The following is a 20,176-nucleotide window of genomic DNA, read 5'->3' as shown; positions in this document are numbered from 1 at the left end:
TGAGGGGTCGGGTGAGCATGCGAGCGGGTGATTGGGTGAGTTATTGGGTGGGTGAGTTATTGGGTAGGTGAGCGAGTGGGTACTTCTAACAAAATATGCCCCTCTCTGCAGCTGGATTCTTTGCTGCAGACAAAGAACTTCACAGACTAAGTAGACGTACAGAGTTATGATACTTGTAGAGATTCTCTTCTAAAAGTATACTAGTAACCGGGTTCGGCCAGGATTTCTAAGGGTGTGGTAAGAATATCTAGTGGATACTGCTAGAATAACCGTGTACGCCAAAAAAGGAGTTACATGAAAATTTTATTCATAACATTAAACAGGTTAAGGCCCCTCTAAGCGGGATTGTTGCAAACACTTCTCGACAAATAATTGTTCACAATTTCACTTTGCCCTCAGACCATAATGCATCACAACAGCAAATATGCACTCAGAAGTGTGAAATGACTAATTCTCAAACACTGCGTACAACACATGCAGTGTTCTTTAATACATTTACATATGCTCCACATGCATAAGTTCACGTGGTTTTTACTTCGCCACAGTGCCATAGTCACACACTGCTACAGTATTGGACAAAAATATTCGCGGTAGTTTTAAGTTCGCGGTAAAACGGTCGCCGCGAAAACCGTGAACATAAAACCATCGTGAACATTTCTGCATTTACGGTATGTAAGGTTGGATACCTTCTCTAGTAGTGTACTTACATCCATTTTTATCAGATCCATATACATGTATGTATGACTTGTCCTGTACCCGCACTGGCTACACATTCAGAGTTTCTCATCAGCGTGCTAAGCTAGATGTCAGACAACAGCTGATTTTAGAGCTGCAGAAGACTCACATTGTCATATGTCTGGAAAGCTGAGACTTGTGGATGCACCTGTTTCTCACAAGGTGTGTTGGGCTAGATGGCTGTTCAAGTCAGCTGACAGGATAGCCTATATAAAATTTGACAGAACTTCATTTCAGGAATTTTTACCAGTGTGTATTGCTAGATGTCGGTTTAAATGACCTTTCTGTGCAGCAGAATAATCACACTGGTCACACTTGTAGGGTTTTTCTCCTGTATGAGTTCTCATATGTTTCGATAAGTCAGAAATTCTAGTTGCCCTGTAACCACACTTCCCACACATGTAGGGTTTCTCACCGGTGTGTATGGCTAGATGGCTGTCCAATGTGGATTTCTGTGCAGCAGAATAGTCGCACAGGTCACATTTGTATGGTTTTTCACCTGTATGGGTTTTAATATGTCTCGATAGGTGAGACTTTTTAGCTGTCTTGTACTCGCATTCCCCACACATGTAGGGTTTTTCCCCAGTGTGTTTTGCCAGATGTCGGTCCAAGGTGGATTTTAGTGCAGCAGAATAGTCGCACAGGTCACACTTGTAGGGTTTTTCCCCTGTGTGAGTTCTCATATGTTCAGTCAAGTGGCACTGTTCGATTGTTCTGTACCCGCACTCCCAACACATGTAGGGTTTTTCACCTGTATGGGTTCTCATATGTCTGGACAACTGAGACTTGCAGATGCACCGGTAGTCACACTCTCCACACATGTAGGGTTTCTCACCGGTGTGTTGGGCTAGATGCCTGTTCAAGGCTGATTTCTGTGCAGCAGAATAATCACACTGGTCACACTTGTAGGGTCTTTCACCTGTATGAGTTCTCATATGTTTCGATAAGTCAGAAATTTTAGTTGCCCTGTAGCCACACTTTCCACACATGTAGGTTTCCTCATCGGTGTGCCTGACTAGATGGCTGTCTAAGGTAGATTTCTGTGCAGCAGAATAGTCACACAGGTCACACTTGTAGGGTTTTTCACCTGTATGGATTCTCAAATGTATGGACAACTTGGACTTGCTGATAGTCCTGTACCCGCACTCTCCACACATGAAGGGTCTCTCATCAGTATGTGCTTCTGGCTGATCGTCCAAACTGGTTTTGGTTCCTGTCGGCTTGTATTCAACATTGCTTGCATCTCTTCCCGATGAAACCCCAGTAGGAGACCCATCACAGAAGTTCTTGGCAACAGCAGTAAGAGACCCATCACCTGCCTCTGCCATGCATGTCTAAGACGATAATGAACAACAATTTGAAGAAAAAAAACGAAATACAGTAGACTCCAGCTATTTGCATTACTGTTAATAGCATATTTCGGGGATATGCATAAAATTATGAAAACCCAAACCATTTCCCATTCACTCCATTATAAATAAAATGGCATAATTGCATTAGCCATTTTCGCATACTCCGGCTATTTGCATAAAATAATGCCAATGGTAACAGGTAAAACTGGTTGAACATGTAAAAGTCACTAACTCTTATGGATCTTATGCAAATGTCATTCAGATGTAAATCGAGTATGGATAGTTTCTATGGTTAGACAACACCATAGGAACTGTTATTGTCCTTTGTGTTTTGAAAAAGCTGTAGCTACTCCATTGTCATTTGCTGTGATAGGATTCAGAAGAATAGAATTGCCAATTTTTCGCTAAGTTTGCCATTCTTTGCACTCAACATGTGTAAATAAACTGATGATATGCTTATGAATTCAATATGATACATTTTGTATAACCTGGGAGTGAGTGAATTTGACACAAAGTGTGTCTGTTTCCTTCAAGTGCCATCCTTGTAACCACAACAACCCCCTCCCCCCTCAGTGCCACTCATTTTGTCCCCTAGGGTTAATTGACTACTCCTTATAATTGCATAAAATACACTGGCAAATCAGTTATGCAAATAAGCGGATTCTACTGTACATCAATCGCAAATACGATGCGTCAAGAGTGCATTGTTTGTACTAATCCCGAAACTGGTAGGTTGCTACAACAACCTTCCTTACTGCCCCCCCCCCCCTTCATTTTTATCATGAATGTGTTTTTTCAAAGTTGACTACGCATGCATGAACTGGAAATTTGTTTTAGGCCTTATCATGTTTTCTGTTGTAATTCTGTCTCATTGCTTGTCTTGTCTTGTCGTGATACTAGACAAAACCCCGCGTGGGGCATAGTGTCTAGGACTTATGGTCAGAGGCCTTACCCAAGTGTGGCCGGTGATGGTGGTGCACGCCGTCAACAAGAATAAAAAAAGTGGTGCAAAAAAAACGAACAAAGTAGTGCTGTACATTGCCACACTAGGTATAGGCTCCTCCCCTTACAGCTGGGTGAAGCCGGGGTAACCATAATACTTGGCCACCCCAGCTTTAAAGCTATCTGTAGTCTTTGTTTCGATAAGGTGTTGCGGAAGTGCATTCCATTCTATGACTGTTTTGGGGAAAAAGCTGCCTCGGTATGTTTCTGTCTTACAGGCGACTGTGGTAAAACGTTGCTGGTGTCCTCTGGTTATGTTAGTATTTCTTGTGAGGATATTGTGGATGGGGATAGCAATAAGGTTATTGACAGCTTTGTACCTAAGTGAAAGGCGGGCAACTTGTCTGCGCTGTTGAAGGGTGGGCCAACCGAGGGTTTGCAGAGTGTGTGTAATGCTGGTAGTCAAACGGTAGTCGCCAGTGGCGAACCTGGCGGCACGCCTCTGTACTGCTTCTAACTTGTCCTCAAGTTTGTTTGTTTGTGAATGTATGCGTTTGTGGGGGTCCCACACAGAGGACGCATATTCAATTGCTGTGACACAATATAATGAAAGCCAATATAAGCTAGTTCACGGTTGTTACTACGCATGTGCAGTGTCAAAGGTAAAGGCTTTATTATGCAAATCGAGACAATGTCGAGACGAGCACTGTTTACAAGCCGCGGGCCTTCACCTTTGACACTGCACATGCGTAGTAGCAACCGTGAACTGGCTTATTCGTGGTTCCGACTATGCATCTCTAGTGTCAAAGGTGAAGGCCCCTGGCTTGTATATACATAAAACAGTTCTCGTCTCGACATTGTCTGGATTTGCATCACAACGCCCCGACGGGGTTTGTTTACGTCTAAGGGGCCTTTACCTTTGACAATGCACATGTGTAGTAGCAACTGTGAATAGCACTCTTCTTAGAGCTTTTCTAACAAAAACGATCCTTTTGTCTCTTGTGGTTTCGCCCCCCTCCCCTCCGACAAATTATTTTCTCGCCCCGAAAAGCCTCACATTCCGTACTAATGTGGCCTATCTACCACAGAAACGACCTATAGCTCCTCTGCTCCAAGATCAGGTAGATCTTAAGTGTAACTCAAGTTCTTACCTGCTTCTAGTGTTGATTTTTACCCTCCCAAATCCTGTAATCGTCTTCTGTGCGAAATCACGGGTGAAAGGTGAACTTATCGTGGGGTTAAAGGTCATATTTTGCACCCGGTTATCCGCCAGTTGCGGAAGTACTGCCAACATTGTAGACTATCCAGTGACCTTTCTGATTTCTATTATTTTAGAATTGCATTGTCGCATGAACAAAAAGAATATGAGAAGAACAGAAAAACATACTATAAATTTCTTTTTTTCAATTTCAACTTTATTTCAGGCCCATATAATCCAATATACAGAGAAGTATACAATACAATATACCTATGACCTAACTTATACTACCTTTTCAAAACAAGGTGAACATACTGTAGTGTCTCGAAAAAGTACTGTAGTGGAATGGCTCAAAATGTATGAGTGTCTTGATTATGACCTTATGGGGCAAAAAATGTAACTATGCAAAGCCTCCTTATTCATTACACTTACAGTAGTTCTAATAAACCATGCTCCATTCTGTTGCAGAAATCTTTACCTGTAACCATCGACATTAAGTTCTTGACAGGGACTAAACAGATGCACTGGTACTGTACAGTGTTACCATATCTGTAGAGATTCTCTTCTATATGTATAACTTTATTCTCACAGTTCTAGCCCCGCAGGGGATTGTGGGTAATGTCTTATGTTCAGGTCCCTCTGAGCGGGAATGTCGCAAATACGTCTCCACAAACGGCTTTCCAAATAAGGCACCTTAAACTTTGACCTTAGATCGCAACGCTTCACGACTACAGATGCACACTAAGAATTGTGAAATGACTTGTTCTTACACTCTCCAAGCAGAAGAATGGGTCCGGCAGGTTTTTGACGTGTTTTAGGCGTTCTTGTCGGGCTTTCTACTTTGTAATTTTTTTTTTTTGTCTAGTGGGTTGGCTAGACAAAAAAAAATTACAAAGTAGAAAGCCCGACAAAAACGCCTAAAAATACGTCAAAAACCTGCCGGACCCATTCCTCTGCTTGGAGAGTATTGTTCTTACACATTGACGTAGAACGCATGTAGTGTTCTTACATCCGTTTTCCTTTGTTCCATTATGTTTGTATGACTAGATAACTTCTGTTGTCCTGTACCTGCACTCCGTACACAATATAGAGTTCCAGTGTTTAATACTGAGTGGCTGAATACTCTAACTTTTCACAAATTCATTTCTTTTCTCTCCACTATGGGTTCTGACATGTCTGAATCAGTGAGACTTTTGAGTTACACTGTACCCGCACTCGTCACACATGTAGGGTTTCTCACATGAGTGTTTTGCTAGATGTCGGTCCAAATAGGCATTTTCTTCAGCAGAATAACCACACTTGTCACACCTGTAGTGGATTTTCACCATAATGGGTTTTCATGTGTCTATATAAGTTAGACTTCTGAGTTGTCCTGTACCCGCACTCACTACACATGTAGGGTTTTTCTCCAGACGTGTGTTTTGCCAAATGTTTCTTCAAGGTGTATTTCTGTGCAGCAGAATAGTCACACTGGTCACACTTGTACGGCCTTTCGCCGGTATGAGTTCTCATATGTCTGGATAAGTCACGCTTTTGAGCTGCCCTGTGCCCGCACTCGCCACACATGTAGGGTTTCTCACCAGCGTGTACGGCTAGATGATGGTCCAATTTGGACTTCCCTGCAGTAGAAAAATCACACTGGTCACACTTGTAGGGTCTTTCACCAGTATGGGTTCTCATATGTCGGGATAAGTGAAACTTGTGAGCTGTTCTGTACCCACATTCCCCACACATGTAGGGTGTCTCACCGGTGTGTTTGGCTAGATATCGGTCCAATTTGGATTTCTCTGCAGCAGAATAATCACACTGGTCACACTTGAAGGGTTTTTCACCTGTATGGGTTCTCATATGTCTGGATAGGCTACCCTTGTCAGCTGACCTGTATCCGCACTCGCCACACATAAAGGGTTTGTCACCGGTGTGTCTGGCTAGATGTCGATCCAAATGATATTTCAGTGCAGCAGAATAGTCACACTGGTCACACTTGTAGGGTTTTTCACCAGTATGGGTTCTCATATGCCTGGATATGTGACTCTTGTTAGCTGTCCTGTACCCGTACTCCTCACACATAAGAAGGGTGTACAAGGGTGCATCAGGTATAGGTAGGATGAATGAGAGTGCACGAGGGTGTACCAGAGTGATGCAGAAACAGTAGGATGAATAAGAAGGGTGTACCAGGGTGCATCAGGTATAGGTAGGATGAATGAGAGTGCACGAGGGTGTAGGAGAGTGATGCAGAAACAGTAGGATGAATAAGAAGGGTGTACAAGGGTGCACCAGGTATAGGTAGGATGAATGAGAGTGCACAAGGGTGTACCAGAGTGATGCAGAAACAGTAGGATGAATAAGAAGGGTGTACCAGGGTGCATCAGGTATAGGTAGGATGAATGAGAGTGCACGAGGGTGTAGGAGAGTGATGCAGAAACAGTAGGATGAATAAGAAGGGTGTACAAGGGTGCACCAGGTATAGGTAGGATGAATGAGAGTGCACAAGGGTGTGGGAGAGTGATGCAGAAACAGTAGGATGAATAAGAAGGGTGTACCAGGGTGCATCAGGTATAGGTAGGATGAATGAGAGTGCACGAGGGTGTACGAGAGTGATGCAGAAACAGTAGGATGAATAAGAAGGGTGTACAAGGGTGCATCAGGTATAGGTAGGATGAATGAGAGTGCACGAGGGTGTACGAGAGTGATGCAGAAACAGTAGGATGAATAAGAAGGGTGTACCAGGGTGCACCAGGTATAGGTAGGATGAATGAGAGTGCACGAGGGTGTAGGAGAGTGATGCAGAAACAGTAGGATGAATAAGAAGGGTGTACCAGGGTGCATCAGGTATAGGTAGGATGAATGAGAGTGCACGAGGGTGTAGGAGAGTGATGCAGAAACAGTAGGATGAATAAGAAGGGTGTACAAGGGTGCACCAGGTATAGGTAGGATGAATGAGAGTGCACAAGGGTGTACCAGAGTGATGCAGAAACAGTAGGATGAATAAGAAGGGTGTACCAGGGTGCACCAGGTATAGGTAGGATGAATGAGAGTGCACGAGGGTGTACGAGAGTGATGGAGAAACAGTAGGATGAATAAGAAGGGTGTACAAGGGTGCATCAGGTATAGGTAGGATGAATGAGAGTGCACGAGGGTGTACGAGAGTGATGCAGAAACAGTAGGATGAATAAGAAGGGTGTACCAGGGTGCATCAGGTATAGGTAGGATGAATGAGAGTGCACGAGGGTGTACCAGAGTGATGTAGAATGGGGTTGAGTGAATACAAGTGCACAAGGGTGTACCAGAGTGATGCAGAATGAGGTAGGATGAATACAAGTGCACAAGTGTGTACAAGAGTGATGCAGAATGAGGTAGAGTGAATACAAGTGCACATGTGTATGACCAAATGTACGTAAGAGAGCATGGGTGTGTACATGTTAGTGACGTATGACAGCTGTGGTTGAGAAGTGCTGTGATGTATGTGTTAATAGATGCCTGCCTGTGCTTACGCGCCTTGCTTATTTGCATAAATGGGAAAACTACATGCTCCCCTTACCGTGAAACGACAAATTTCATCTTGTCCCGCCATTGGAACCCGTTCGAATTCGATCGTCATGGAGGAGCTGAGTCCCACAGTTTTCCGTGTTCAAAACAAACGTGACACGCACTTAACACGCCCCCTCCCCATGGTCCAAGTCACGTAAGCTCCCCAAACCGATGTGCTGGCATCGAAAAAATTACGGTCAAAATCGCCAAAACTCTTACAAGTTTCTACCTACAAGGATCTCAGTCCGATACGTGTTCGCTTCTGTGGGATTTTTTCCGGCTTGAGCAAATATTATCCGGGAAAACTACAATCAAATGGGACGTGAACATGCACGATTGTTCTTACCACAGCCAACTAAGCATTTAACAATCAGGCGTCAGGAATTGTGACAATTGAACCGAAATCTACAATTATACCGCCCGATATTAAGTTACCGCTTGTTTACATTGGATTATATGAAGATCATATGTACAATGAATGGATTTTACATGTATAGTATTAAATAAAGAATCTATGTATTATACAAGGATTTGTCTCTCTTATATGGGTCAGTTTGGATAGGCTTGTGATAATAACGTTAATGACCCGCCTGTTCCACGGTGTATATGGTGTCATAACGGGGCGGGTCATTAACCCTTAAGTAGTAAATATGAACTATTATCATGCGTCTGCTGATATGTACGACAAAAGCTTGGTAGCAGGACAAGATCTTACACGCTGATATGTATGAAATTAGGTGTGACCATGTACGGCTAGTACAACAACGTATCTAATAGAAATAAAAATGCAATGGAAACTTTTATTTGGTTACTTTATTTTTGCTTTTTAATCAATTAAATTAACTGAGATCTTACAAATCAGACATCACAGTCACTTCACATAACATATCGGTCGCTTTACATAACATATAAAACATTAGGTATAACATAATCATTAGCGTACTAATAAATAGTTTATACTGTACAGGTTAGTAAATAAGTGAGATAATAAGCATGACAGCCTCTAAATTTATGCATACGTTTCAATGAAGCAGAACATCTTGTCAGGATGTCATTGCAAAGCCAGACGTCAGGATACTAGTAGCCTATATTAGATTTGACAGGAAGAAGTTTGTATTGAGTTTTATAACCAACTTCCTCTTTACACGAAGGATACTCCTAACAAACCATGCTCCTCTCTATTGCAGGATTCTTTGTCACAGACTAAGTACTTGATAGAGGCTAAGTAGATGTACAGATACTATACAGTGTTAACATATTTGAAGATATTCTCTTTTGTATGAATAAGTCTTCTCAGAGTTCCGACACAGCAGAGGATTGTGGGAAATACCGTAGGCCTTGTGAACTGTCCTGTTCTCACGCTCCCCACACATGTAGGGTTTCTCACCGGTGTTCAAAGTGGATCTGAATGCTGTAGAATAGTCACACATGTCACTCTTGTAGGGTTTCTCACCGGTGTGTTTGGCTAAATGTCGGTTCAAAGTGGATCTGAATGCTGTAGAATAGTCACACATGTCACGCTTGTAGGGTTTCTCACCGGTGTGTTTGGCTAGATGTCGGTTCAAAGTGGATGTGAATGCTGTAGAATAGTCACACTTGTCACGCTTGTAGGGTTTCTCACCAGTGTGTTTGGCTAAATGTCGGTTCAAAGTGGATCTGAATGCTGTAGAATAGTCACACTTGTCACGCTTGTAGGGTTTCTCACCGGTGTGTTTGGCTAAATGTCGGTTCAAAGTGGATCTGAATGCTGTAGAATAGTCACACTTGTCACGCTTGTAGGGTTTCTCACCAGTGTGTTTGGCTAAATGTCGGTTCAAAGTGGATCTGAATGCTGTAGAATAGTCACACTTGTCACGCTTGTAGGGTTTCTCACCGGTGTGTTTGGCTAAATGTCGGTTCAAGGTGGATCTGAATGCTGTAGAATAGTCACACTTGTCACGCTTGTAGGGTTTCTCACCGGTGTGTTTGGCTACATGTTGGTACAAAGTGGTAGATTTATGTGAAGCAGAATAATTACACTCGTCACAGTTGAAGGGTTTTTCACCAGTGTGAGTCCTCATGTGTCGGGATAGGTTACCTTTGTCAGCTGTCCTGTGCCCGCACTCGTCACAATTGTATGGGTTCTTATATGTCGGGATAAGAGAAGCTTGTGAGCTGTTCTGTACCCACACTCCTCACACATGTTGGGTTCCCACCAGCGTGCTTGGCTAGATGTCGGTCCAAATTGGATTTCTGAGCAGCAGAATAATCACACTGGTCACACTTGTAGGGTTTTACGCCAGTATGGGTTCTCATATGTTCGGATAAGTGAGACCTCTGAGTTGCTCTGTACCCACACTCCCCACACATGAAGGGGTTTTCTCCGGTGTGTTTGTCTAGATGGCTGTTTAAGGTGGATTTCTTTGCAGCAGAATAGTCACACTGGTCACACTTGTAGGGCTTTTCTCCTGTGTGGGTTTTCATATGTTGGGATAAGTGAGACTTTTTAGTTGTTCTGTACTTACATTCCCCACATATGTAGGGTTTCTCTCCAGTATGTTTGGCTAGATGGTTGTCCAATGTGGATTTCTCTGCGGCAGAGTAGTCACACTGGTCACACTTGTACGGTTTTTCACCAGTATGGGTTCTCATGTGTCTGGACATGTGACTCTTGTTAACTGTCCTGTACCCGCACTCCCCACACATGAAGGGTTTTTCTCCAGTGTGTTTGGCTAGATGGCTGTCCAAATTGCATTTCTGCGCGGCGGAGTAATCACACTGGTCACACTTGTAGGGTTTTTCACCAGTATGGGTTCTCATATGTTCGGATAAGTGAGACTTTCGAGTGGCTCTGTATCCGCATTCCCCACACATGTAGGGTTTTGCTAGATGTCGGTTTAAATCACCTTTCTGAGCAGCAGAATAGTCACACTGGTCACACTTGTACGGTTTTTCACCTGTATGAGTTCTCATATGTCTTGATAGAACATGCTTGTGAGCTGTCCTGAACCCACACTCCCCACACATGTAGGGTTTTTCACCAGAGTGTTTTGCTAGATGTCGGTTTAAATCACCTTTCTGAGCAGTAGAATAATCACACTGGTCACACTTGTGGGGTTTTTCACCTGTATGGGTTCTCATATGTCTGGACAAGTTCTTGCTGATAGTTCTGTACCCACACTCCCCACACATATAGGGTTTCTCACTGGAGTGTTTTGCTAGATGTCGGTTTAAATCACCTTTCTGAGCAGCAGAATAATCACACTGGTCACACTTGTAGGGTCTTTCACCTGTATGGGTTCTCATATGTATGGACAACTTGGACTTGCTGATAGTCCTGTACCCACACTCCCCGCACATGTAGGGTTTCTCATTAGTATGTGTTTCTGGCTGGTTGTCCAAACTGGTTTTGGTTCCTGTCGGCTGGTATTCAACATTGCTTGTATCTCTGCCCGATGAAACCCCAGTAGGAGACCCATCACAGGAGCTCTGGGGAACAGCAGTGGGGGACCCATTACCTGTCTCTGCCATGTCTAAGATAATAATAGAAAACAATTTGAAAAGATGAAACACATCAATCGAATTCATGACAAGTCAAGAGTGCATTTTTCTGCTTATATCAGAAATGCAAAGTTACTGCAACAACTGTCCAGCCTCCACTCCCATCGTAATGACGTTAAAAACGGTTCTCCTGTCTTACTGCCCACCCCCCGCTTCAGTTTTATAAATCTGGTTTACAAACCGTTTTTCCGAAGTTGACCACGCATGCACGCAAATTTCCTTTTCATTTTTACATGGTTTTTATTGTAGTTTGTGTCGTTTTTGTGACATTGCAGCAACCCTCTTGGAGTTTTAATGATAAAAACGACCCTTTTGTCCAGAAAGGAGTGACGTGATATTTCGCCCCCCCTCCCCCATCGCTAATTTTCTCACCCCGAAATATCTTACATTCCGTCCTAATGTCGCCCGTATATAAATAATAGAAACGACCTATAGCTCCTCTGATTCACGGTATGGTAGATATTCAGCAGAACTCAAGTTCTTACCTACTTCTAGCGTTAATTGTAGCCTCACAATCCTGCAAGCGTCTTCTGGCGAAACAGCGGGTGGAAGGTGAACTTGGCGTGGGGTGAAAGGTTAAGTTTTGTGCCTGGTTACCCAATGAATTTGTTTGTGTGCGGGAAGTTCTGCCAGCATTGTAGAACGCTTGCCCCAATCTGCTGACATGTTTGTCTTATTTTTGTTTGTATCATTTTCTTTCTTGCTTTGTTCCCTTTTGATAGCTAAAGATAGGACTGTTAAACACAGGGCAATTACGTATTCACATAAATACAGCGTCGTACAAGAACAAGAACAAGAAGTTATCAGGGGTACCAAGCATCGTGACCCCTGACCTTTGTAAGTGACGTCACATTGTGATTTTTCTGTGACGTTTGTTTCCGAGAGTTGGAAAGTTCGGAGAGAAATGTCGTCCAACCTGATAGAGGAGGCGTCGTTCCGAGAGCGTCCTGGCGGCCAGGCTGTGTCTCAGGTTAGACTGGTGTCTGCTTTTACAACTCTCTGGTAAAAAATTTGTCGTGTTGGTACCGGGATGTGGGGAGGGGGGCGATGTAATATTTTCAAATCTGCTCCCAGCTATGACGTTGTCAGTACGTAAAGCGGGCGCCCTCCATGTGCACAGCTGGTACTGTGGCAGAGTCTCTGTTTTCACTCGAATCCATGCTCTGACTGTCGGCCTGTTTAAAACACGGTTATCTTGGGGACGTTGTGTTGAGTGCCAACATTTAGACGCAAACAAACAATATGTCATGTTTTGACATCGTGTCACTCCTATAATGAGCACCAGATGTAAAACACTATAAGGAAGCGGTTCAGGGGAGCCTTTAGGCTGGGAGCGTGGCCCGCTCCTAGCCTGGGAGCGAGACTGTTTCCTGGGCTTGAACAGGCCCTTTCCTAGCCTCGGAGCGAGACTGTTTCCTGGGCTTAAGCAGGTCAACATGAGATAATGGAACATAATCTGGGTATTGTATACAAAAAAGTGATGATACTTGACAAGAATATGAATAAGGTAAATGAATTGAAGATAAATGTTTACAGAAGATGTGCAATCAAAAGTAATCATAATGACCACAACACAAGCATACATACAACTGGGTTCAAGTCCTGAATGAAGTCACTCTCACACCATTGTATGGATTGGCTCTGTCTGTTGTTGGGACAGTGATGCACCGAGCTAGTGGGCGCCGTGACAGATAGATTTTCGGGTAATTTTGATGTTTGAAAGACCTGAAGGCGGATTAGGTGTCAACTTTGCTTGTTGCTTGTTGCATTGGTTTGTATTTTGACGTTATTACTTGATTGTGGCAAACGTTTTGCTAAACAAAGTTCTTTTGTTGTTTATGTCTAAGTTTCTTTCCTCTTGCTAGATGGAAGAAGCAGCAGAAGATTTGCATGAACAGACAGAAGAGAAACAGGCTTGTCCAGAAACAGACCACGGAGGGACAAGGAAACAGCGCCGCAAGACTCACAGCGGGGAGAGACTACATCGATTTCGGGAATGCGAGTTCTCTACATCCAGGATGTCCGCCCTGAAACGGCACGTTAGGACGTCGCACGCCGCGGGTAAAAGTAAACAAACGAAGAAAGATCGCCTCGGCAAAGATCACCTTGTAAATGATGTCGGGGCAACAAACGGTGGTGAGAGACCGTTTCAGTGCGCTGTCTGCGACTATTCCGCTGCACAAAAGTCTACCCTGAAATATCACATCATGGCAAAACACAGTAACTACCGGCCGTACAAATGCCCCCAGTGCAACCACTATGCAGTCACCAAGGAACATTTGAAGGTCCATATGAGGTCACACACTGGTGAGAAGCCATACCGCTGTGAGACATGCGCTTACTCCACAGCCCAGAAGAGCAGTTTGAAGAGTCACATGGCTACACACACTTGGGAGAAACCTCACCAATGCGGCATTTGTGGCTATTCTGCAGCACAAATGTCTCACTTAAAGCAGCACATGGCTACCCACACTGGTGAGAAACCATACAAGTGTGGAGTTTGTGATTATTCTGCAATACGAAAGTCCGCTTTGAAATATCACACGGCTACCCACACTGGTGAGAAAGCATACAAGTGTGAATTATGTGACTATTCTGCAGCACAAATGTTTAACTTAAAGCGCCACATCGCTACCCACACTGGGGAGAAACCTTACAAGTGCGAGGTTTGTGATTATTCTGCAGCACAAATGTCCACTTTGAAGAAGCACATAGCTACCCACACTGGGGAGAAAGCATACAAGTGTGAATTATGTGACTATTCTGCAACACAAATGTTTAACTTAAAGCGCCACATGGCTACACACACTAGGGAGAAACCTTACAGGTGTGATGTTTGTGGTTATTCTGCAATTCAAAAGTCCGATTTGAAGCGTCACATGGCTACCCACACTGGTGAGAAACCTTACAAGTGCGAGGTTTGTAGTTATTCTACGGGTGACAAGTCTAATTTGAGGAGGCACATGAAGAAACACGCCGATAAAAATCTATGTTAACGTGAACATGTCCTCACAGTCTGGTCATTCTAGTTTCTGTAGTGGTTTTTATGGAAGCCACGACTACAGTTTATAAAGCATACGAGACAAACTGGTAAAGTCACGCCGATAACAAGACATGCGAATGTGTACATGTTCACACAATCTGTTGTTACAAGTTTGTCACTATTCTAGTTTTTGTTGTCTGCTTGTTTCTGTCTTTAGTTTATGGACAGGAGATGAAGAAAACAAATGAACACAACAAAAGGACATGGAATGTACGAGACACACTGGTCAAGTCAGCCCATGTGATTATTGTTATTATTGGAATTTTCTTTTCTGATAATGTTCATGTCCTGCATTTATCCTGATGTTAACATACAGACGCTGTAATGATCTCTGATGAAAATGATGTGAACCGAAATCATCGTCATTTTATGTTTGAGACTTTTGTTACATGGCGGGAGAAAACTTGTCTTCCCTCCTGCCCAAACATGGTGGTGCAGTGAATCATGGGGCAGAAATTTCCGACAAGAAATAGTTTTTGTTGTTATGACTTTACAATATCATATCATGCATTAGTTACTGTAGTTTGTTTTGAAAATTCATCCATAGTGATGATGTTATTAGCATCTTTTAGTTGTTCGGTTGAATGATTTAAACGAGTTATAGTAAAACTGTAAGTCACGTTTACGTTCCGTAGTATTAGAATTGAAACGGTTAGCATGAAGTTATGTTTCATAAATGGACATGATTTTGAGGGTGAAGAGAATAATAAAAACATGTTCCTACCAGACTTGTCGTTAGAGTATTCAGTCATTGTACGACTGTTGTGATGCTACATATGTTATAACATTATTCAGAAAAAAGGAGGTGCATCAGCAGCACCAGCTCATTGTAGTCCAGTTTTATTTCTTTATCTATTGCCAAGGTTTCCCAACTAACCGGAGGCTATTATTAAGGGAGAACCCATGTGCGGCCATAGGACTAGGTTTTGAACCACTCACACCGGGAAGGACCCCTACTCTTTTCAATAAATGTAACGTGCTCGAGGTGTGCCTCTCCCCAAACACGCGACCTTCATTTAGCGTCCTATCCGAGGGACGTCCCTAACCGAAGCTAGGTACTCATTTACACCTGAGTGAAGTGAGGAAAGTCGTGTGAAGTGCCTTTCCCAAGGGCACAACATCGGGGCATATCGGTGGGTCCCGGTTGAACAGAGAACTGCATCATTCAGAGAAGGGAGATTAATCTGGTATTGGGCACTCTATTCAGAAACCGTTCACCGTAGAACGAGTTTGAACGAGAAATTATACAAGTGTTGAGGGGGCTGGTCAGAGAAGAAGATTGGGTAAAGGGGGTTGATGTTGGCTGATTTTCTGTCCAGCTCATTGTAAATAACGAAGGCGATGATTGATGTAGAAGGGAGGGAGATCAGGTAATTTGGTGTATCGGTTCAGGGCGGGTACGATGGTTTGGGGACGGGTGTGTGGTCAGGACATCCAGGACAGCATCATTGTCAGGCTAACATCACTGTCTCTGATTATCGATGCGCTTTTTGCACTGCCCATCGTTGAGGAATCTCAAAGCTGATTTCTGTTTCTCTCCAGACCGCTTCTCACTACAGTTTGCAGAAGTTGTTCTTAGGATGTGGTCTGACGGTACAGCGCCACTCGGCAGAGAGGTGGTGAGAAGGGGTGTGTGCCTTGGCATCGTCGACATGTATCCTTCCCGTACGGGGTATCTAGATACGAAGAGTCAGTACGGCTCAAAACCACCGAGTACGACAAGAATTACCGGGTACGGCACAAATTTCTAGCCGGCATGACAAGTATAAACGGGTTCGACCAACATTTCATCGGGGTACAGAAAGAGGTATTGGTAACGGCTCAAAAGCACCGGGTACGACAAGAATTACCGGGTACGGCACCAATTTCTAGCGGGCATGGCAAGAATAAACGGGTTTGGCCAAAATTTTATCGGGGATCAGAAAGAATTATTGGTTACGGCAGATAAAGGAGGTTGACGAGGATGCTACTCGTATGTCATGAAAATAGCATTGATAATGATTGGTCGAATCATCTTACACTGCGCGGCTAGCTCAATTCCTTACATCGTCATCTACCGCACATGGGAAATGGAATGGAATCTGTTCTTTAAACTAACCTTTCTATTATCGCTTGTCAGAAATCAGCATGTTTTGAATAAACTGTGTTCTTACTTATCAGCCATGACAGTCGCTCCATATAACACAAGATTACTTCACAATACTTTATAATGTTCAACACTTCTGGTAGCATAATCATTAGTGCTCCAACATATCGTGTATATTGTTTATTGTTAAAACGACATCAATTAGTATAGATATAGGTTAGTACATGAGTGAGAATAAAATGTTACATGTTACACAGCATTTTGGAATGGAACCTGTTCAGATGCTGTTCTTTTATTAAACATTTTACTTTCACATGTCAGAAATGAGCATATTTTGAATCAACTGTGTTCTTACATTTCAGCAATGGCAGACGCTTCATATAACAAAAGTTTACATTGCAATTCTATATAATTTCAAACACGCTAAGCATAGCATAATCATTAGTGCTTCAATACATATAGCATAGGTTGGTAAGTTAGAAAATAAACATTACTAACAAACTTTAAGGCACACTCGTTACACCGAAGCACAACATTTCTATAAATGAAAGTTGAACTGATGTACATGATTGCGTGTTATAACACGCAATCATGTACATCAGTTCAATATATACTTATATGGCACCGATATCAGCAATGCTACCGAGATTGAGCATTGTACTGCCTTGTTGCAATGTTAAAAGATAAAATAACATCTTATAGGATGTCCGTGCAAAATCAAGGGTCAGGATAGCCTATATCATAATTGACAGACCTGCAGGATAAGTTTGTTACTGAGCTTTAAGGCCTCCTTATTTTTTGCATTAGAAGTATTTCTAAGAAAGTATGCTCCGTTATGTGATAGGATTCAGATTCCAGAACTGTGAAATGGTTTATTACTCTCACACTGGCGTAGACCACATGTAGTGTTCTTACACCCATTTCCCTTAGTTCCATATACATGTATGTATGTCTGGATAACGTTAACTTCAGTTGCCGTGGACCTGCAACCTTTAGAGTTTCTCATCGATATCAGTGTGTTCAGTTAGATGTCGGACTACAGCTGATTTTCGAACTTATATGCACACAGCTCACACTAGGGTTACAGCCGTTGACGTTATTCACACTTGTTACACTAAAGCACATTTTGAAGGATGTCAGTACAACGCCAGGCGTCAGGATGGCCCATATTAGATTGGACAGAAATAAGATTGTTACTGTGTTTAAAAATCTTCTTAATCTTTACAGTTACGATATTTCTAAAATAAGCGCTAAGCATGCTTCTCTTTGCTTTTTTTTTCTTCTCCATAAAAACGCCTCCTCACAGTTCCAGCACTACAGTAGATTGCGGGTAATGTTAATCATGGCCCCCCCTACAAAGAAAATTGCAAACAAATCACAATTACAGATGAGAGACCTTAAACTTACATCTTAGACCACAATGCATCACGACTGCAGATGTGCAACAGGAACTGTGAAATGACTTATTCTGAGACACTGGCGTAGACCACATGTAGTGTTCTTACATCCATTTCCCTTAGTTCCAAATACATGTATGTCTGTCTGGATAACGTTAACTTCAGTTGTCCTGTACCTACAACCCGTACACATTTAGAGTTTCTCATCAGCGTGTTTAGACAGGTGCCGGACAACAGCTGATTTTCGAATAGCTAATCATATTCACACAGCTCACACTAGGGTTTCTCACCAGTATGAGTTTCATCTGTATGGATAGGTTATGCTTGCGAGCTGTTCTGAACCCGCACTTGCCACACGTGAATGGTTTCTCTCCAGAGTGTTTGGTTAGATGTCTCTATAATGTGTATTTGTGTGCAGCAGAATAATCACACTGGTCACACTTTTAGGGTTTTACGCCAGTATGACATCTCATATGTTTTGATAAGTGACACTTTTGAGTTGCTCTGTACCCACACTCCCTACACATGAAGGGTTTTTCTCCAGTGTGTTTGGCTAGATGTCGGTCCAAATTGCATTTCTGCACAGCGGAGTAATCACACTGGTCACACTTGTAGGGTTTTTCTCCAGTATGGGTTCTCATATGTTTAGATAACTGGAGCTTTTGAGCTGTCCTGTACCCGCACTCCCCACACATGTAGGGTTTCTCACCACTGTGTTTGGCTAGATGTCTATCCAATGTGGATTTCTCTGCAGCAGAGTAGTCACACTGGTCACACTTATACGGTTTTTCACCTGTATGGGTTCTAATATGTCTGGCTTTGTGACTCTTGTTAACTGTCCTGTACCCGCACTCGTCACACATAAAGGGTTTTTCATCGGTGTGCTTGGCTAGATGTCGGTCCAAAAGGATTTTCTGTGCAGCAAAATAATCACACTGGTCACACTTGAAGGGTTTTTCACCTGTATGGGTTCTCATATGTCTGGATAGGCTACCCTTGTCAGCTGACCTGTATCCGCACTCGCCACACATAAAGGGTTTGTCACCGGTGTGTCTTGCTAGATGTCGATCCAAATGATATTTCAGTGCAGCAGAATAGTCACACTGGTCACACTTGTAGGGTTTTTCACCAGTATGGGTTCTCATATGTCTGGATAAGTGACTCTTGTTAGCTGTCCTGTACCCGTACTTCCCACACATAAAGGGTTTCTCGACCGAATTTTCTGATGGCTTTTTGTCCAAACTGGCTTTGCTTTTCGTAGGATGGTCTTCTACATTGCTCTGATGTTTGTCCCCTAAAACTCCAGTAGGAGACCCATCACAGCTCTGGTGAAAAGCAGTAGGAGACCCATCACCTGCCTCTGCCATGCCTAACCTATACTCGGATGAAAAATTGAAAAGGTCAAACACATCAACCTTAAATAGGATAAGTCAAGATTGCATTTTTATTCTGCTAATACAAAAAAAAAGTTGCTCAAACAAGTGCAGTCGTACTAGCCTGGATACCAGACCTTTCGCGCGATGCGATGATAACCCCTTTTGGGCGGGGAAGACCTAGTAGTAGAGCGCTTGGCATCTATCTGTGGCGGCGGCGCGAGTTGCTTCCCCGGCCGAAGGATTAGCGCCAGGAGCGCGGTGGTCTGGCACCCAGGCTAAGTCGTACTGACGCTGACACCTGGCCCAGTTGTACTCTCTGCTGCCCCCCCCCCCCCCCCCCTAATGTTTATGAGTAGAGTAGTAGAGTAGATCCTTTCGGCCAGGTGGGAAGGCCATTTTGGCCGCTCATCCGGTTACTGGATCGTGATTCCATAATGAATCTTCTTTACAATTTACAAACAGTTTTTCCAAAGTTCCATGACCTGCATGGCCTGGAAACTTGTTTTTAGTCTAAAAAGGGTTTCTATTGTAATTTTCTGTAATATTTTGGTGATACTGTAGCACCCTTATTAGAACTTTTCTAACACAAACGGCCCTTTGTCCCGAACAACGTGGCTTGTGGTTTCGCCCCCCTCCCCAAGCGCCAATTTTCTCACCCCGAAAAGTTTTACGTTACGTCCGGCTTCCTAATGTGACCGGTACACCATAGAAAAGACCTATAGCCCCTCTGCTTCATGATAAGATAGATATGTAGTATATTTCAAGTTCTTACCTGCTTTTATTGTTGATTTTCCCTTCACATAATCCGGCAAGCGTCTCTAACGAAGCAGCGGGTGAAAGGTGAACTGAGGGTGGGGTGAAAGGTCACATTTTGTGCCTTGTTACCCACTTAGTGTGTGGAAAGTTCCGCCTACATTTTAGAATGGTTGCAGCCATTTGCTGACCTTTCTGGATTCTTTTGGTATGTTTATTTTTC

The 20,176-nt window shown here is 43.2% G+C and overlaps 5 protein-coding genes across 5 annotated transcripts; 1 reads left to right on the top strand and 4 right to left on the bottom strand.

Moving 5' to 3' along the window:
- Positions 1-968: 968 nt before the first annotated feature.
- LOC136427405 (zinc finger protein 135-like) lies at positions 969-2,063 on the bottom strand. The gene has a single exon (XM_066416234.1). The coding sequence runs from the start codon at positions 2,061-2,063 to the stop codon at positions 969-971; it is 1,095 nt and encodes a 364-aa protein (XP_066272331.1).
- A 3,345-nt stretch (positions 2,064-5,408) lies between these two features.
- Positions 5,409-9,818, bottom strand: LOC136427395 (zinc finger protein 845-like). The gene is made up of 3 exons (XM_066416224.1): positions 9,096-9,818; positions 5,606-6,288; positions 5,409-5,535 (listed from the first exon to the last, which is right to left on the bottom strand). The coding sequence occupies exons 1-3, from the start codon at positions 9,816-9,818 to the stop codon at positions 5,409-5,411; spliced, it is 1,533 nt and encodes a 510-aa protein (XP_066272321.1).
- Positions 9,819-9,882: 64 nt separating this feature from the next.
- LOC136424925 (zinc finger protein 84-like) lies at positions 9,883-11,391 on the bottom strand. Its single transcript, XM_066413578.1, has one exon. The coding sequence runs from the start codon at positions 11,323-11,325 to the stop codon at positions 9,883-9,885; it is 1,443 nt and encodes a 480-aa protein (XP_066269675.1). The 5' UTR covers positions 11,326-11,391.
- Positions 11,392-11,974: 583 nt separating this feature from the next.
- Positions 11,975-15,069, top strand: LOC136424891 (zinc finger protein 782-like). Its single transcript, XM_066413550.1, has 2 exons — positions 11,975-12,268; positions 13,164-15,069. Exons 1-2 carry the CDS (start codon positions 12,203-12,205, stop codon positions 14,292-14,294), a joined length of 1,197 nt encoding a protein of 398 aa, XP_066269647.1. The 5' UTR covers positions 11,975-12,202; the 3' UTR covers positions 14,295-15,069.
- Positions 15,070-16,324: 1,255 nt separating this feature from the next.
- On the bottom strand, positions 16,325-20,164 carry LOC136424797 (zinc finger protein 782-like). The gene is made up of 2 exons (XM_066413453.1): positions 19,973-20,164; positions 16,325-19,198 (listed from the first exon to the last, which is right to left on the bottom strand). The coding sequence occupies exon 2, from the start codon at positions 19,189-19,191 to the stop codon at positions 18,268-18,270; it is 924 nt and encodes a 307-aa protein (XP_066269550.1). The 5' UTR covers positions 19,192-19,198; positions 19,973-20,164; the 3' UTR covers positions 16,325-18,267.
- Between the last annotated feature and the right edge of the window lie 12 nt (positions 20,165-20,176).

Source organism: Branchiostoma lanceolatum, chromosome 1 (genome assembly GCF_035083965.1).
Source record: "Branchiostoma lanceolatum isolate klBraLanc5 chromosome 1, klBraLanc5.hap2, whole genome shotgun sequence".
NCBI classification, from domain to species: domain Eukaryota; kingdom Metazoa; phylum Chordata; class Leptocardii; order Amphioxiformes; family Branchiostomatidae; genus Branchiostoma; species Branchiostoma lanceolatum.
The sequence above is the reverse complement of the archived record's forward strand: the minus strand, read 5'-3'. Positions and strand labels throughout refer to the sequence as shown.

Bases quoted from the DNA above. Each gene is read 5' to 3' on its own strand.
- LOC136427405 (XM_066416234.1), bottom strand. From the start codon at position 2,063: ATGGCAGAGGCAGGTGATGGGTCTCTTACTGCTGTTGCCAAGAACTTC.
- LOC136427395 (XM_066416224.1), bottom strand. From the start codon at position 9,818: ATGAGGACTCACACTGGTGAAAAACCCTTCAACTGTGACGAGTGTAAT. The intron at 6,289-9,095 runs GCCTACGGTATT...CTTATGTGTGAG, and splicing joins AGAACAGGACAGTTCACAAG to GAGTACGGGTACAGGACAGC. The intron at 5,536-5,605 runs GTACAGGACAAC...AATCCACTACAG, and splicing joins TACATGTGTAGTGAGTGCGG to GTGTGACAAGTGTGGTTATT.
- LOC136424925 (XM_066413578.1), bottom strand. From the start codon at position 11,325: ATGAATTCGATTGATGTGTTTCATCTTTTCAAATTGTTTTCTATTATT.
- LOC136424891 (XM_066413550.1), top strand. From the start codon at position 12,203: ATGTCGTCCAACCTGATAGAGGAGGCGTCGTTCCGAGAGCGTCCTGGC. The intron at 12,269-13,163 runs GTTAGACTGGTG...TCCTCTTGCTAG, and splicing joins GCGGCCAGGCTGTGTCTCAG to ATGGAAGAAGCAGCAGAAGA.
- LOC136424797 (XM_066413453.1), bottom strand. From the start codon at position 19,191: ATGGCAGAGGCAGGTGATGGGTCTCCTACTGCTTTTCACCAGAGCTGT.